This window comes from Cervus canadensis, chromosome 26 (genome assembly GCF_019320065.1).
Source record: "Cervus canadensis isolate Bull #8, Minnesota chromosome 26, ASM1932006v1, whole genome shotgun sequence".
NCBI classification, from domain to species: domain Eukaryota; kingdom Metazoa; phylum Chordata; class Mammalia; order Artiodactyla; family Cervidae; genus Cervus; species Cervus canadensis.
Genome location: NC_057411.1, coordinates 27,387,850 through 27,403,342, shown reverse-complemented (window position 1 = coordinate 27,403,342; position 15,493 = coordinate 27,387,850). Strand labels below are relative to the sequence as shown.

Sequence of the window (15,493 nt, the reverse complement as noted above, 5' to 3'; positions counted from 1 at the left end):
GATGCTCCCAACCAAGGGATTGAACCCAAGTCTCTTGCATTGCAGGTGGATTCTTTACCATCTGAGCCACCAAGAGCATAGAATTTGTTTAGAGAAGTGAGAAGTGTAGTAGAAGGTTCATTTGAAATGTTGGTTAGGGCTGTGTATGTCAGCCTGGATTCCTGTGTAAGGCATAATACTTCAAACTGAATGCAGGTGTTTGAATTTTATGTGTACAATGAATGCTACACATGATACAAAAGTTTGGAAGACTCTTTTTTCTTTAATGAGGGCGTTACAGTTAGAAAAGTTATTTATTTTTGGTCGTGGTGGATCTTTGTTGCTGTGTGTGGGCTTTCTCTGTTGGAGTGAGCAGGTGCTGCCCTTCCTTGTGCTCAGGCTTCTAACTGAGGTGGCTTCTCATTGCTGAGCACCTGCTCTAGGCGCAGGGGCTCAGCAGTTATCGTGCATGGGCCTAGTTGCTCCACGGTGTGTGGAATCCTCAGAACAGGGATCTCACCCCTGTCCCCTGCATTGGCAGGTGAATTCCCATCCACTGTACCAGTTTGGAAGGGGTGTCCCAGTTTGGAAGGCTTTTGAGAAAGAACTGAAAGAGTCTGAATTTAGTGAGAAACAGAAAGGATGGGACAAATTCCAAGAGATTTTTGAGTTGTCAAGATTTTAGTTTCAAGCTTTTTAAAGAGGGCAAGTCACTTAGGACTTTCAAGCAAGAAAGGTGGTGGCATCATTAACAGAAACAAGGAAACTGCTTTATCTGTATAAGGGAGAGTGTATGTATGTATTGGTTTACTTACGAGATCATGTGTGCGTATTTAGCAAGGGGTTAAGATGTTAAATTTGAATTCTAGCAGAGACTACATACACATTTAGGTAAATCTGGGAGCTGAAGCTGTTTGATGATCAGAAATTGCCATATTAGAAGACAGACCTTGAGAACTTTGCATTTTGATGAGAAGGAAAGTTGCCTCACGGTAAAACTCTAGAAGAGTTAGGAGGAGGTGAGCATCAGTGGTGATGCAGACTGGTAGAAGACTGAGGTCACTGGATTTTTGAGAATCATGACATTCTAGAGAATTATGTTTAACGGAGAGCTTGGATTATAATATTTAAGAGGGGAGTAGATAAGGGGAAGACTAAGAGAGATGCATGGTTAGTAATTTAGGTCAGAATATGATTAATAGAATGCAGAGTGCATGATAGCTCCTTGAAAGAAAAGTTATGACCAACCTAGACAGCATATTAAAAAGCAGAGACATATTAAAAGCAGAGACTTGGCCAATAAAGGTCCATCTAGTCAAAGCTATGGTTTTTCCAGTAGCCATATATGGACATGAGAGTTGGACTCCAAAGAAAGCTGAGTGCTGAGGAATTGATGCTTTTGAACTGTGGTGTTGGAGAAGACTCTTGGAGAGTCCCTTGGACTGCAAGGAGATCCAACCAGTCCATCCTAAAGGATATCAGTCCTGAATATTCATTGGAAGGGCTCGTGCTGAAGCTGAAACTCCAATACTTTGGCCACCTGATGTGAAGAACTGACTCATTGGGAAAGATCCTGATGCTGGGAAAGATTGAAGGTGGGAGGAAGGAGAAGGGGATGACAGAGGATGAGATGGTTGGATGGTATCACCGACTCAATGGACATAAGTTTGAGTAGGCTCCGGGAGTTGGTGATGGACGGGGAGGCCTGGTGTGCTGCAGTCTATGGGGTCACAAAGAGTCAGACACAACTGAGTGACTGCACTGAACTGAGTGCATGATAAAGTACTTTGAGAATGCAGGGGAAAGACAGGAACGAATAAAAAGATGTCTGAAGATACACAGGAGTTACAGGCAGAGTTAGTGAATGACCTCTGAGGTAGTTGAGGTTCTGTTAAATAGTATGGAAAGCCAGATGTAATCAGGTTGGTATCTTGATGAATAAATAGGGTGATACTGCTTTTAACTGACAGGAAAAGAGTACCTTTTACACTGTACATTACAGTGTGACAACAGTCTCCACATGTTCATGTGTTTTGGGAGAAAGTAGGACTTTATAGGAGAATTTGACATTTTGAAAAAAGGTGTTAGATGATAATTGCTCTTTGAAGCTGATTTGAGGCTAACAACCTTCTGAAGATTCTTTTTGTACATAAGTATTCTTAAATCTTGGCTATCTTTGTTGAACTATATAGTCTTGTAGGCTTGACTAAAGATCACTTCTTAATTTGTGAGTTGAGAAATCGCCGTCTCAACAGGCTGAGACTTTCGTGGCCTTCGGGAAACCCTTTCCTTACTTTCATGTTCAGCGTTTTATTTTATAAACAAACGTAAGTGGAAGGACCCAAATTCCGTAAATCTCTTGCCTGTGACTTGGGTTCTTTCCTGTGAATGCATTTCCCCACTCCCACTCCAGGGGAGAAAGCTGAAAGAGGGCAGTTGTTTGTGTAAGTGTGTTAGTCACTCAGTCGTGCTCAACTCTTTGTGACCCCATGGACTGCAGCCCACCAGGCTCCTGTATCCATGAGATTTTCCGGACAAGAATACTGGAGTGGGCTGCCATTTCCTTCTCCAGGGCATCTTGCCGAACCAGGGATTGAACCTGGGTCTCCTGCGCTGCAGGCAGATTCTTACTGACTGAGCTACAAAGGAAGCCCTTGTAGCTTCCCTTGTTTGTGTAGAATACATGAATTAATCTGTTGTTAAAAGTAGAGTGAGGTTGCTTTCCATACCCCTCCCCCCATACTTTTTACTTTCTGGTTAATGTAGTTGATTTCCCATCAGTCAATTATATTTTAGCCCTCTAAATTGAGTGCATTTAAGTCAGTGTATTTAATTGGAACACCGTCCTCTATGTAACATCTTCATTTCATCTACTCCCTGTGGGAGTCTCCCTGTAACTTTTAGAAACTGGACTCTGCACAGCTTCTTAGGTATAGCTGTTTGTTTAGGCTTTCACCAGGTTAGCACTGCTTTATCTCATTCCCCATTCAAAATTCACTTTTCAGGTTATCTCTTTTTGAATAAATGTAATTTATTGGGTAATCAAGTAAAAAGTTGCCCCCACTGCCAGTTTCCTTGCCTGTCTCTCTGATATAAATTGATGATCCCCGGCTTCATGGCCATCAACTTCAGTGACTGTAAAGGTAGTGGGCAATGTGAAACCTCTCTTGAACTTTGTTACAAAAACTCCAGTGTATTTTGACCTTTCTTTGATATTGATTTGTGTGATACTTTTTTTTTTTTCACTTTTTCGTTGTACATAGGTGACAGAAATTCCAGGTGAATTGTGTACTTTATAAATGTGTTGGGAAATGGGGATAAGTAACAAAGTCTCACTGAAGAAAATCTGGAAGTAGAGAAGAAAAAAAGGGAAAAATGAGAATCCCCAAACTCAGAAACAATACCTAATAGTGTTTTTTGTCATTGACCTTTGAACAAAACTGTTTTGTACATAATATTTTATTCAGAGGGTAAGTTAGTATCTTGCCACAGCTTAACATCAGTTGTTAACAGTAGTTTTAAATGTGCATAATTTCCACGTTTTTGTTGTTTTATAAAATTTTACTATATAAGTCTCCTGTTCCTCAATCTCGCCTATCATTCTTAATAAAAACACTGCGTTTTTTTCTTCATTATTTTTTAAGGCTGTTTACTTGCCTGTGTCTTCGTTGTGTCACAGAGGTGCTTTCCTTGAGGTGCTTGGGCTTTCTGGTTGGGGTGCATGGGCTCAGTGGTTGCAGTGCCTGGGCTTAGTTGCTCTGTGACAGGTGAGATCTTAATTCTCCAACCAGGGATCAACCCCAGCCCCCTGTATTGCAAGGTGGATTCTCAAACTTTGGGCGATCAGGGGAGTCCCTGCTTCATTTCTTTAAACATAGTAAATAAGTCTCTTCATGCATCAGGATCTGTTAATCCTTATTGTTGGAGGATTTTAGGTTTGGGGGAAACTAATGGCACCTGAAATGACTGTGTCTAATTTTGTTTTGTGCATTAACTTTTTTTTTTAAATGAGTTGATTTAATTGTAGGTGGCACAAAATTTAAGGTAGAGCAAAGATTGAAGAACAGATTGCCTGGATTCTAGGCTGGGTTTACTTTGGCCTCACTAGGATAGAAATGACTAAGGGAGAACTGAAGGGATAAGCCACTGTGAACATTTCATTTCTTGAATGTGCCATGGGCTCCAAGACAGCACTTTATTCTAGCTTATTTGTTGTTGTTTAGTTGCGAAGTCATGTCCAACTCTCTTGTGACCCCATGGACTGTAACCCGCCAGGCCCCTCTGTTCATGGGGTTTGGATTTCCCAGACAAGAATATTGGAGTGGGTTGCCATTTCCTTCTCCAGTGGATCTTCCTGGCCCAGGGATTGAACCCACTACTCCTGCATTGGCACATGGATTTTTTACCACTGAGCCACCAGGGAAGCCTTTTCTTCTAGCTATAGGTGGCAAAAAAATTTTATGGAAGAGAATGCAAGTGTTTAAACAGCAGTGGAAGTAATGATTACCATCATCTGAGGCATAAGGAACAGCTTTTTGCCAGATTTCCAAATTCTGCCTGTGGCCCGGGCCGCCTTCCGCATGGCCTTCGCTTTCAGCTCCTGCAGCTTCTCTGCACCTCTTTTTGTTACTGCTTCAGAGCTTCACCTTCTCATCTCCTTTGCCTGTTTCTTTGGCTGCTTCAAGGACTTCTTGCCACTGCCCCTCCCCCCAGACCCTGGCACTGGAAGCAGTTAGGCATTATATAAAACTATGTTTTTTTAATATCGACTGAGTTTCAAGACAATCTCAAAAGGAGAAACAGGGAACCTAATACAGCATTATGTAAAAATTGAGTTGGGAGTCACCAGGATTAATTTAATAGAGTTTTATCTGTAGGCTCCTTTATGGCTGGTATCTGATTATTAAAAAGCATCACAGTTTTAGTGATAATGGTGGGCTATCTTTGTGAAATTTTTAAAAGGGGACCTACTTTGAGGGAATTCCCTGGCAGTCCAGTGGTTAGGGGCTTCCCTAGTGGCTCAGAGGTTAAAGCGTCTGCCTGCAATGCGGGAGACCTGGGTTTGATCCCTGGGTCTGGAAGATCCCCTGGAGAAGGAACTGGCAACCCACCCCAGTATTCTTGCCTGGAGAATCCCATGGACGCAGAAGCCTGGTGGGCTACAGTCCACGGGGTCGCAAAGAGTCGGACGCGACTTCACTTGCACTTTTCCAGTGGTTAGGACTTCTTGCTTTCACTGCTGAGGGCATGAGTTCTGATCCTTGACAGGGAGCTAAGATCCAGCAAGTTTAGTGCAGCGAAAAAACCCACATTGAAGTTTATTTGTTAACAGGAATTTAAACTGCATCTTGATTTGCTCAGTAGTTTCACACACACAAACGTGTATATACGTGTATTTAAACTAGTGATACTCATATTTTCTCTTTTTTCCTCCCATTTCTCTTAATTCCTAGTGTTATGACTTTTACTGTATGGAGGGTTATAGACATAAATTATTTACTTTAAATGATGAAAGGTTATGTTTCTATTTTTATTTTTACTGGTTTATCTTTGAGAGTTGGGGCTGAGAGGTACGTTTAGGTCGCACCTAACCCATTCTGTTCCCTGTTTGCTTGTCTGTATTCCATGATAGATTATAAACTCCGAGGGCTAGAGTCCTGTTCACTGAGGTATCCCACTTTATATGAACAGTGTCTGACATGTAGTTAGATAATTAATAGCAAGAAAGGTTGAAAAGACATACACTAAATGTGAAACACCATTATCTGAGTAGAGTATTGCTGATTTTTAATGGTAATTATTATGATTTTGAAACAGTGAAATTAATCCCTAGAAGGCAAGAGTATTATATAAAGAAGACAAAAGCTGTTACTGTCTATAAGTGTAATCTCCCAAGTCCTGAGTTGTGCCCTCTGCCTAGTTTTCAAAATAAACCATTATAATCTAAGAATGTAGGAGATAATGTTCCCCAAAGGAAAAATATACTGTGAGTAAAAAGACTTTATTATGGTGTCACCTAGTCTGAGACAGCACTGGACTTGCCTCTTCACCTTGTATTGAGACATAGGGAGATCAAGAAAGAGAGACAGAGAGACGAAGAGGAAATGGCAAATGTTGGAGGTTGTAAGTGGTTATTGGGGATTTATTATTTTACTGTTACTTTTTAATACGTGATTTTATTTTCATTTGAATGGCTAAGAAAATTTGCTTCATAGTATTTAACAAAGATGACTTTTAAGAGTTATTATTCTTATGTTTGCTTCCCTAGTATTTGACATTGTGCAGCAAAGAAATGGTTATGGAGAAGCCCAGTCCGCTGCTTGTAGGGCGGGAGTTTGTGAGGCAATATTATACTTTGCTGAATAAAGCTCCAGAATATTTACACAGGTAAATTTTAATTGGATTATTTACTATTTTTATTTACTTTTATTTTCTTGAATATGACTGCATATAAATTTTGTCTTTCCTGTCTCCTCGCGTCCTGACAAGTATCTTTACAAAGCTCATCCAATAGTTTAACAATCTGATGGCATAAAACCCATCTTTTTCAAGTTTCCTCCTTGAATAAAATCCACAGTAAGAAAAACACTCCTTATCAGATCCCATTATATAACACATTCACATCTGTACACACACATACACAATTACATGGTCTGGTATTTTATGTTTCTTTTTTTTTTTTTTTTAACCACAGACTTGACCAACTAATGGGTTCTAGTCTTGATTGAAATCACAGGTTAAGTTTCGTTTGGTTTTTGTGTGGTTTTTAAAAGTTCTCTGTAGCAGCGTTAGGAAATGAATCAGTTAATTGATTTCATTTGTGAAAATTCCTTCAGATTGATTCTCAAGAAAATATTCCTTTGTGAGACGGCAAGAGTAGCCTTGTTTACTATTTTGGCAAGACACGTATATGAGCTTATTTTTTTTCCGGAGACTGAAATGAAATTGATTTATATTATGGGTAGTATTTATAGTTTTTGTTCTACCTAGTGTATTTTTTAGTAGGTCGAAGATAAGTGAGACCTTTGTAAGGATTAGGCTTTGCCGGCGTTTTTGCTGTAGAACACACTAGCCAGATGAGTTAGGATAAGTGTGTCATTGCTGCTTCGCCTGGGAAAGACTGTTAAAGGACTTTTCTCTTTAGATACAGGTTCTCTTTATAAATGTGCTGGGCATTCTAAATTTCTGTTTTGCATTGTGCCCTGCCATTGTTAAACATGTGTGTAATAGTCCCTATATTATTCCAGGAGACATTTTAAGATAACTAACACTGCCCCCCCAAAAAAGAATCCGTACCTGTACATTTTTCTGATTATAAAAATAAAAACATGCCTGTTGATAGTATATGGAAGTTTGAGGGAGAATGGAATTATTAAGGCTTTTCATTATCTGAAATTTTGTCTCACAGTGTAGGTATTAGCATTTTTAACTTTTTCTTTTTATAACAAGGAAGGGCAAGACTCTCTACCATAATTTCAGGTAACAGCACAGACTTCTGTTTTATACTTAGCTTGTATAGCAGATTTCCTTACTCATAAAAAATTTAAGTTTGTTTTAAATTTTTCAGTTACTATCACTGTAGCGCATATCCTTACACGTGCAGTTTTGGGCATCTTTCTAGTTGTTTTCTTAGGATAACTTCCTAGAAAATAGAATTGTTAAGTCAAAGGTATGATTTTCTCTAAAGCTTTTCCTATGCACACTTAACAGCCAAATTGTCCAAATGAAAACTGTATACATGCTTGCCGGTAGTACATGAGAGAGAACAGTGTAAGACATTAAAAAAAAAATACGGGTAGTGGTTAAAAGCCTGGGTCTGGAGCAAGCTGCTCTGACTTGGTAGGTGTGTAACATTTGAGTTAATTTAACCTTTTCTGAACTTCAGTTTGTTCATTGAGATAACAGCACTTATGTTAGTCCTGAGGTTGTTAGGAGACTAGAATGAATCACTACATGTGTAGTGCACTGAGAAAGTTGTTTGTCATAGAGGAAGTCTTCCATGTTTTACTGCAATAGGAGCAATTTTGCATATTTGATAACTTTAATTTAGGAAGATCTCCTAGTTGCTTTATGTAATACCAGAGAAGCGCTAATTTATCATGTACTTAAGAGCAGTATAAAAATATTGAGAAATTAGATGCTAAAATAATATATATATATATATATTTTTTTAAACTTGACCTCTGAATTATTTCAATTAAGTCTAAACTTTTAACCTTAGCCTTTGGAATTAGTAGTCATTTGGAACTCTTAGTAGAATGAGTGTTAAATAGTATCTGATTCCAAACAGATCTAAATAACGTAAGTTTTTACATTTGACAAAAATGGGTAAATAAACAGCAGCGTCGGTATTTAGAATATATTTTGAATGTCTCATTTTCCCACTTAACAGCATATAGATACAGTAAGATGAGAATAGCTAAAGACAGTATAACTAATAGCCGGGCACACTAAAAATTCTATGTCATTGCTCATTTAATCCTGACAGTACCTCTGTGGAGAAGTTAACTCTTGTTCCATGTTACCAAGGAAAGTGAACTTGAAGACTGTAAGTCTCAAGGTTACACAGCTAATCAGTGACAGAGCCAGACCTGGAAACTAACTCTGCTTAATACCAGGACTCCACTCCCTCTTAGACTTTCTTTCTATTCATAACTGAATGTTAATCATTATCAATGCTTTCATAGGTTTTATGGCAGGAATTCTTCGTATGTTCATGGTGGAGTAGATGCTAGTGGAAAGCCCCAGGAGGCTGTCTATGGCCAAAATGTAAGTGTCAATTTCATATACATTTAAGATTATTTTAACTGATTTAAACTTACTTGAACTTGTTTAAGTTAAGATTATTTTAAGTTAAGTTAGAGATTTGGAAAATAGCCTTCTTGTGCCCATGGATTTCTTCTTGAGTGTGATCAGTTAGCTATGCTAAAATTTATGTTACAATACTTGTCAAATGTGCTTTGAGTTCTTACAAACATTGATTTTTGTAGGAAGCACAGTGTTAACACTGGCATGGATACAAAAGAGAAAATAGGACATTTTTATATCACTGGTGTATTTTATACCTGAAACAGTTGAGACAGTGTATAATATTTACAGAAATGTGGGCTAAACCTTATGTTACAGGAATGAATAGAAGTATATTTCTTATGACTTTGTAGAGGATGTGGGATTTCAGCTAGTCTCTGAATTATAGGATTGGCTTTACCAAACAAGAGGAAATTGAAAGAAGAAATGCAGACAAGCAGTGAAGTAAAACCACGTGTGAGGTCATGCAGTAGTCAACATGGTTTATGGAACATGGGTCTGTCAGTAATGCATAGCATGGTGGAATGGATTCAAATGAGGCAGAGAGATTAAGTAGTTAGTATTCTAGAGTTGTGAGGAAATTGGTGGAAGTCTGTAGTATTGAATAGGTAACTTAGTGTTAAAAAGGTAATGCAATATCATGAGTTTGTATTTCCTCCCCACCTCCTAATAAAGGATATACACCACAAAGTATTATCTCTGAACTTCAGCGAATGTCATACTAAAATTCGTCATGTGGATGCTCATGCAACCTTGAGTGATGGAGTGGTGGTCCAGGTCATGGGTTTGCTGTCTAACAGTGGACAACCAGAGAGGAAGTTTATGCAAACCTTTGTTCTGGCTCCTGAAGTAAGTTTTCGTTTCAATTAATTTTCATTTATGTGACTTCATTTTGCTGTTAACTGGTTGCTTGAAGTGCCTGGTCTCCTCTCACAGGCACAGGTGTGCATGTCGCTGTTGTTGAGGAGCCTGTTGGACCCGTTCGTTTATTTGAATTTTCTGTGCTTTGACTGTTGAGCAGAAGAAATGAGATCCTGATACAAATGTGCAAATAGATGATTAAGATTACAGAAATAATATTAAAAGTGTGTTATTTAATAGTTTGAAAGTAGTCATTTCTTGAGTTTAAGTATTCTGTGATTTTCTTTATATTAACATAATAGCATGTTCAGCTTTGGAAAGTTATATTCAGTTTACATTATTTCTGTATTAAAATAAAAACTTTATTCTCTTTATGTCATACCACATTTATGGGTATTTATGGAGTATTTGGATTTTTTTTATAGGGATCTGTTCCAAATAAGTTTTATGTTCACAATGATATGTTTCGTTATGAAGATGAAGTATTTGGTGATTCTGAACCAGAACTTGATGAAGGTGAGATATCTTGAGATTTCAAGATACAAGGGTTTTGTTGGTATCAGTATTCTTTAATGACATGGAAAGTGTGAAACTTACAGAAATTTGACTCTCTAACTGAGTCAAAGCCCCTTTTCTCCTTTTTGTTCTTTTTTTTTTGTTTAAAAAACAGATGTTCTTTATATGAAATTTTATAAAAATCATACACAGAAGTGAAAAAAAAAAAACTCCCTCAATCTCATTCTATATAGATAACCAAGAATTTGGTGCCTACTACAAAATTTTGTTGTATTCTATACCGACTGATACTTTCCTAAACGTGGAAGTAGCTGACTCAAAGCTAGGCCTTTTTTTCATCTAGTGTGTCTTTGTTGGCTCTTGATATTTTTTTGTCTATACCAGAATTATTTAATCTTCTGTTGATATACATCAGCTTGTTTCTGATTCTCTGTCATTATTGCTTCATTGAATTAATATGACAAAGGAAACTGAGTTATGACTTTAATAGCATTTTTTCCTACCCTTTCCTTTTCTTACTAATAGATCTTTTTAAAAAATAGCATAATTCCAAACTTCATCTTGCTTGCTCTTTTTTAAGAGAACAAGGAGTATTAAGTGCCTTTGTACTTTCAAGAAATAACGCTATTTTTAAACTATTTATGATTTCTTTGAACATTAAAAATACATATATGAAACTGTGTATTAAGCCTCTTAAAAAGAGATGTGGTGTATTCTGTGTTGTCAGAATCAGAAGATGAAGTAGAGGAAGAACAAGAGGAAAGACAACCGTCTCCAGAACCTGTGCAGGAGAGTGCTAACAGTGGTTACTATGAAGCTCACCCTGTGACGTAAGAAGAGTGCTTGCAAGGCCACATTTGGCCTAAACTATCCATATCATGTAGTTGCAAGTGGTTTTTGTTCCTAGAATTGTTGCTGAAAGTAAATTCTTGATAAAGCTATGTAGCCAGTGCCTGAGTATTTACCATGTATATGCAAGAAATTTGGAAAGCATTCTTACATTTAATTCAAAAATTGAAAATGGTTTGGCCTAAAACCCATCACTTACTGATAATGTATACTGTTTGAGACAATACAGATTTAAGCATTTTATTTTTTAACTAATGAGTTTTCCTTATAGTTAGTGATAAACATGTTTAGTAATCCAGTTTTTACATTTAGGTTAGAGAAAGGCTGCTTGAGAGTATTGTTCCTTCTGCCTTCTGGTTCTTAGTGAACTTTGCTTCAAAACGGTGTATTTTATTCGTTCTGCCCATTAATTAGAGAAATGCTGAATTTTCTCCTATTTGAGTTGATCATTTCACTCCTACTAAAAAGTGAACAAAATATTTTATTGTAGTAATGGCATAGAGGAGCCTTTAGAAGAATCCTCGCATGAACCTGAACCTGAGCCAGAATCTGAAACAAAGACTGAAGAGCTGAAACCGCCAGTGGAGGAGAAGAACTTGGAAGAGTTAGAGGAGAAGTCTGCTTCTCCTCCGCCTGCTGAACCTGTTTCTCTGCCACAGGAACCACCAAAGGTTAGATCCGAGGAGCTCTTTAGGCCCGTAACATCACACTTCCATACGGTGCCATTAATGAAGCATGACCTTTGTTCTGCTATGTTAATTGTTGAATAGTAAATTATGCTTTTTTTATGTGTATGAAAGAAGCTGTGGGTTTTTTTTTTGTAATTCTGAGGATATCGTATTTCACCCCCTAAAAAACACCCCTCAGAATAAAATTTAAGATTTGATTTTTATCTGTGTGCAGTGTTTAGTACCATACATGAAATTATTCAAGTCCATGTAATAAAGCCGAGAGTTGCTCCCATTCTGTATTAAATCCTCTACACACGGATGCAAACAGGAGTCATGCAGTTTCCCAACTGAAAACAAATTGGCCTATTGTTAAAACAAGTGATACGTGTGCTATTTCTGGTTTAAATGGGAACAGTTTCCTTACTACACCAAACTGTCTTGGAAAGATGAGTGATACCCATAGTGTTTCGTTTAAACCTACCTAAAACATTTTTTATTTTTCTGTAAAGTAGGTATATTTGGGTAGTGAGAGGAGATTGCTTGTTCTGTTTGTGAATGTCTGTTAAAGTTTCCAGCTAGTACTCTCTTCTTTCCTGTCCTTCCTGTCTCCCCTTAGCGCCATCACATACCTTATCTTCCCCCCAAAAGGGGAAAGAAATTGATTCTATTAGGTTCTTATTTTTCTAGCATGTGTAGTTGTTAGTGGTTTTGCTTACCACTTGCTCATCTACTTAGAGCATATAGGAACTTGCTTGTGGATTTATTTAGTAGTTCAGACAAAACAGTCATAATCTTGCATAATGAAATTTTGAAACCTGGCACATAGACTGGCATGTGTGTGTGTGCCTTTCTTTTTAGGAGTCCTCCAATATAGAGCAATAGTTCAGAAATGAAAAGAAAATATATATTTGGAAGTTTCCCTATAGGAATGTTGGTGGTTTTCCATGATTAGTAGTCTAGGTTTGTTGCATTTCCTGCAGGCTTTCTCCTGGGCTTCAGTGACCAGTAAAAACCTGCCTCCTAGTGGCACTGTTTCTTCCTCTGGAATTCCACCCCATGTTAAAGCACCAGTCTCACAGGTAACCGATCTGTGAACACATTGGATTGTATCCTTGTTACATTGCCAATTGCTTATCTTTTTCATACTTTTTAAAATGAGTCAATCAGAAATTATGAATTAAATATACAAAAAAATTGTATTAAATGTCAGTTGCACCCACTTTAAATGCCAGATCTCCATTCATCATCTACATAGGTGGTATTTGGGGGTATGGGTGTGTGAAATACAGATTTAGTTAGTTTTAACAATATATATTGTCATTTAAAAGCCTTCTTAAAATAACCAAAAAACTCCTTTTTATAAGTTTAAAATTTCATTTAGCAAAAATATTTTAGGGAGGAAATTTGAAAGCCACAAAGTAGTATGGCATTATAAAGAATCATTGTTTTTTTTTTTTTTTTAAACAGAAAACTAAAAACAAAAATGCACTGCCTAAGCTCTCAGTCTGTAAGTGGTTCATACTGTTTAATTGAAGCCTGTACCAACTTATGACTGTAGTGTTCACCTTAACTGATCATTCTAGTATTCTGCCTTTTGTCTGTTTGTCATCTTACCCACCTCAGAGCTTTCAAAAACATTGAAAAATAAAGACACTGGCTACCTAATGTGTTCATTAGACATACTTTAGAGTTAACCAAATTCTGAAGTAAATAGGCACAGTTAAAGGGTGTCCAGTACTTCTCCTACATTTTGAGTCAAGCTTCATTCCAGTATAAAATTTACATGTAAAATGGTTAGTGCACATAAAATTGTGTTTATACACCTCTTTTTGTGTTCTGAACATTGAAACTGTGAGATTTCAAAAGTAGCTAGGAATTACTAGGCAGTCTACCTGGTGTTGGTACACATAATTAGCTATGTAATAGAATACATGGCCTTGTGGTAGCTTTTCTTTTCTTTTTTTTTTCCAGCTAGATATTCAGGTAATACTGAGTAATTACTTCAGATCACAAACTAGAAGTCTGTCTTAATGAAGAAAATTAATTTGCCAAGTACTAAGTGATTTTCTGAATTTTCTTTTGGAATTCTTAGTTTCTTACCAGATTTGTGTTTGGAACCTTTTGGATTATTACTTGAATTTCAGAGAGTTGGCTACATTTATTTTAAACTTACTGCTAGTTAAAAGTTAGAGTAACTAATGCCTATTACGCCTTTAGTATGGCACCACACATTGTGCAAAGCACTTATTTATTCTTACCTAGTCCCTGTAGGAACTAATTATTCCTGTTTCACAGACAAGTAAATTGAGACCTGGAGTACTTCACCGAAGGTCAGACAGCTATATAAATAAAATAGTAGGGCTTCGAATTCATGCAGTTGGATACCCATGCAAACCTGTAGGTTTCTTCAGCCGTTGGAGGGTAATGTATCTCTGTTTACATCAAAGAAGAAGAGTGTTTACATCAAAGAAGAGGAGTGCTATATCTAAGTCATGTCTATATGTTACATTATATTAGATCCTAGCCTCTTGTCTAGAGAAATAAAATTTTAAGTTGAAAAAAAAAAAAGGGTAAGAGACTGGATTGTGTTTTAATAACCTATCTCCTTATTAAGACAAAATTTTAAACATTTATAATTTAAACTTTAAAATACTTTCTGATCTCCTGAAGCTGTATAGAATGGATTCATAATTGTTTTCCTCTTGATTTAGTAAACGTTCAGTTTTGTCACTTTGGTATAATATCCATTTCCTTAACACTTTGAGCATAGATTATTAATAAAAGGCTTCCCAGGTGGCGCTAGTAGTAAAGAACCCGCCTGCCAATGCAGGAGACATAAGAGATGTGGGTTCGATCCCTGGGTCAGGAAGATCCTTTGGAGGAGGAAATGGCAACCAACTCCAGTATTCTTGCATGGAGAATGCCATGGACAGAGGAGCCTGGTGGGTCCCAGTCCATGGGGTTGCAAAAAGTCGGATATAACTGAAGCGACTTAGCACACATTAGTAGAAAGAGAATTAAATCTAATTCCAAAGTATTGGTAGGCATTAATTTAGAAGTAGTTAATTTATTTTCGTGGCAGATTTGTTGGAAGTGGATTAGTTCATTTAAGTAGCTTTGTTTGGTTGAAGTACACATTAGTTGTGATTTTACCTGCTGTTACTGAGTTGATTGATGGTTTCATTTTTTTTTCATATTATGTTTGCTTTCATTTGTGGAATTTGTAATGTGAGCACACTTTCTGGTTGTGTGGAATTAATTTTCAGGCCCTGAAGGTTGTACATGGTTGTCTTAGTTACTTTATCTCCTTGGAGCAAGAAGTTTTCATGAAATTAATCCTGAAGAATTGTAAGTGCAAAGCTGGCTTAATTGACATATATTGAAAGAAATATTGATAAAATTTTTTTGTCTCATATTTTTCTTGTACTGGCATCATCAAGTATCTAAAAAGTTGCTAAATTCTCGTATGGGTTATTTGTGAGATGTTGAAACTTATTTAAACTTGTGTTTTTAATATTAAATCCTTAAAGGATAGTAACTTTTTTGTTTTGCTACTTGTTTATTTTTGTTTCATTAATCTTTTGAAAAGAATCTGAATCAGTCAGCTAGAATCCTTTTTCTTGGATTGAATAAATTGAGGTTTTTCTAGATATTTAAATTAAAAAGTGTGATTTGCTATTTTTGTTCCTTAAGTACTAGCTTCATCAAACTTTAGAAAATACCTGTTCTTTAATAAGGTTTTATATTCATACTGTTCGAGTTGTGCTTTTAGGCCCTGCCCTCCTCAGTTGAAATTTCTAAATAGCTGC

General features: G+C 36.9%; 1 protein-coding gene across 2 annotated transcripts in view; it reads left to right on the top strand.

Annotated features, from left to right (window-relative positions):
* Positions 1-15,493, top strand: part of G3BP2 (G3BP stress granule assembly factor 2) — a 36,412-nt gene that overhangs the window by 12,554 nt on the left and 8,365 nt on the right. The window contains exons 2-8 of one of the 2 annotated variants that reach the window (XM_043448444.1): positions 6,248-6,366; positions 8,667-8,748; positions 9,463-9,636; positions 10,074-10,164; positions 10,892-10,994; positions 11,504-11,684; positions 12,665-12,763. In XM_043448444.1, coding sequence (XP_043304379.1) covers positions 6,272-6,366; positions 8,667-8,748; positions 9,463-9,636; positions 10,074-10,164; positions 10,892-10,994; positions 11,504-11,684; positions 12,665-12,763 — 825 coding nt within the window. In that variant the 5' untranslated portion in view covers positions 6,248-6,271. The remainder of the gene's footprint in view (positions 1-6,247; positions 6,367-8,666; positions 8,749-9,462; positions 9,637-10,073; positions 10,165-10,891; positions 10,995-11,503; positions 11,685-12,664; positions 12,764-15,493) is intronic. The other variant, XM_043448445.1, reaches the window with a different exon arrangement.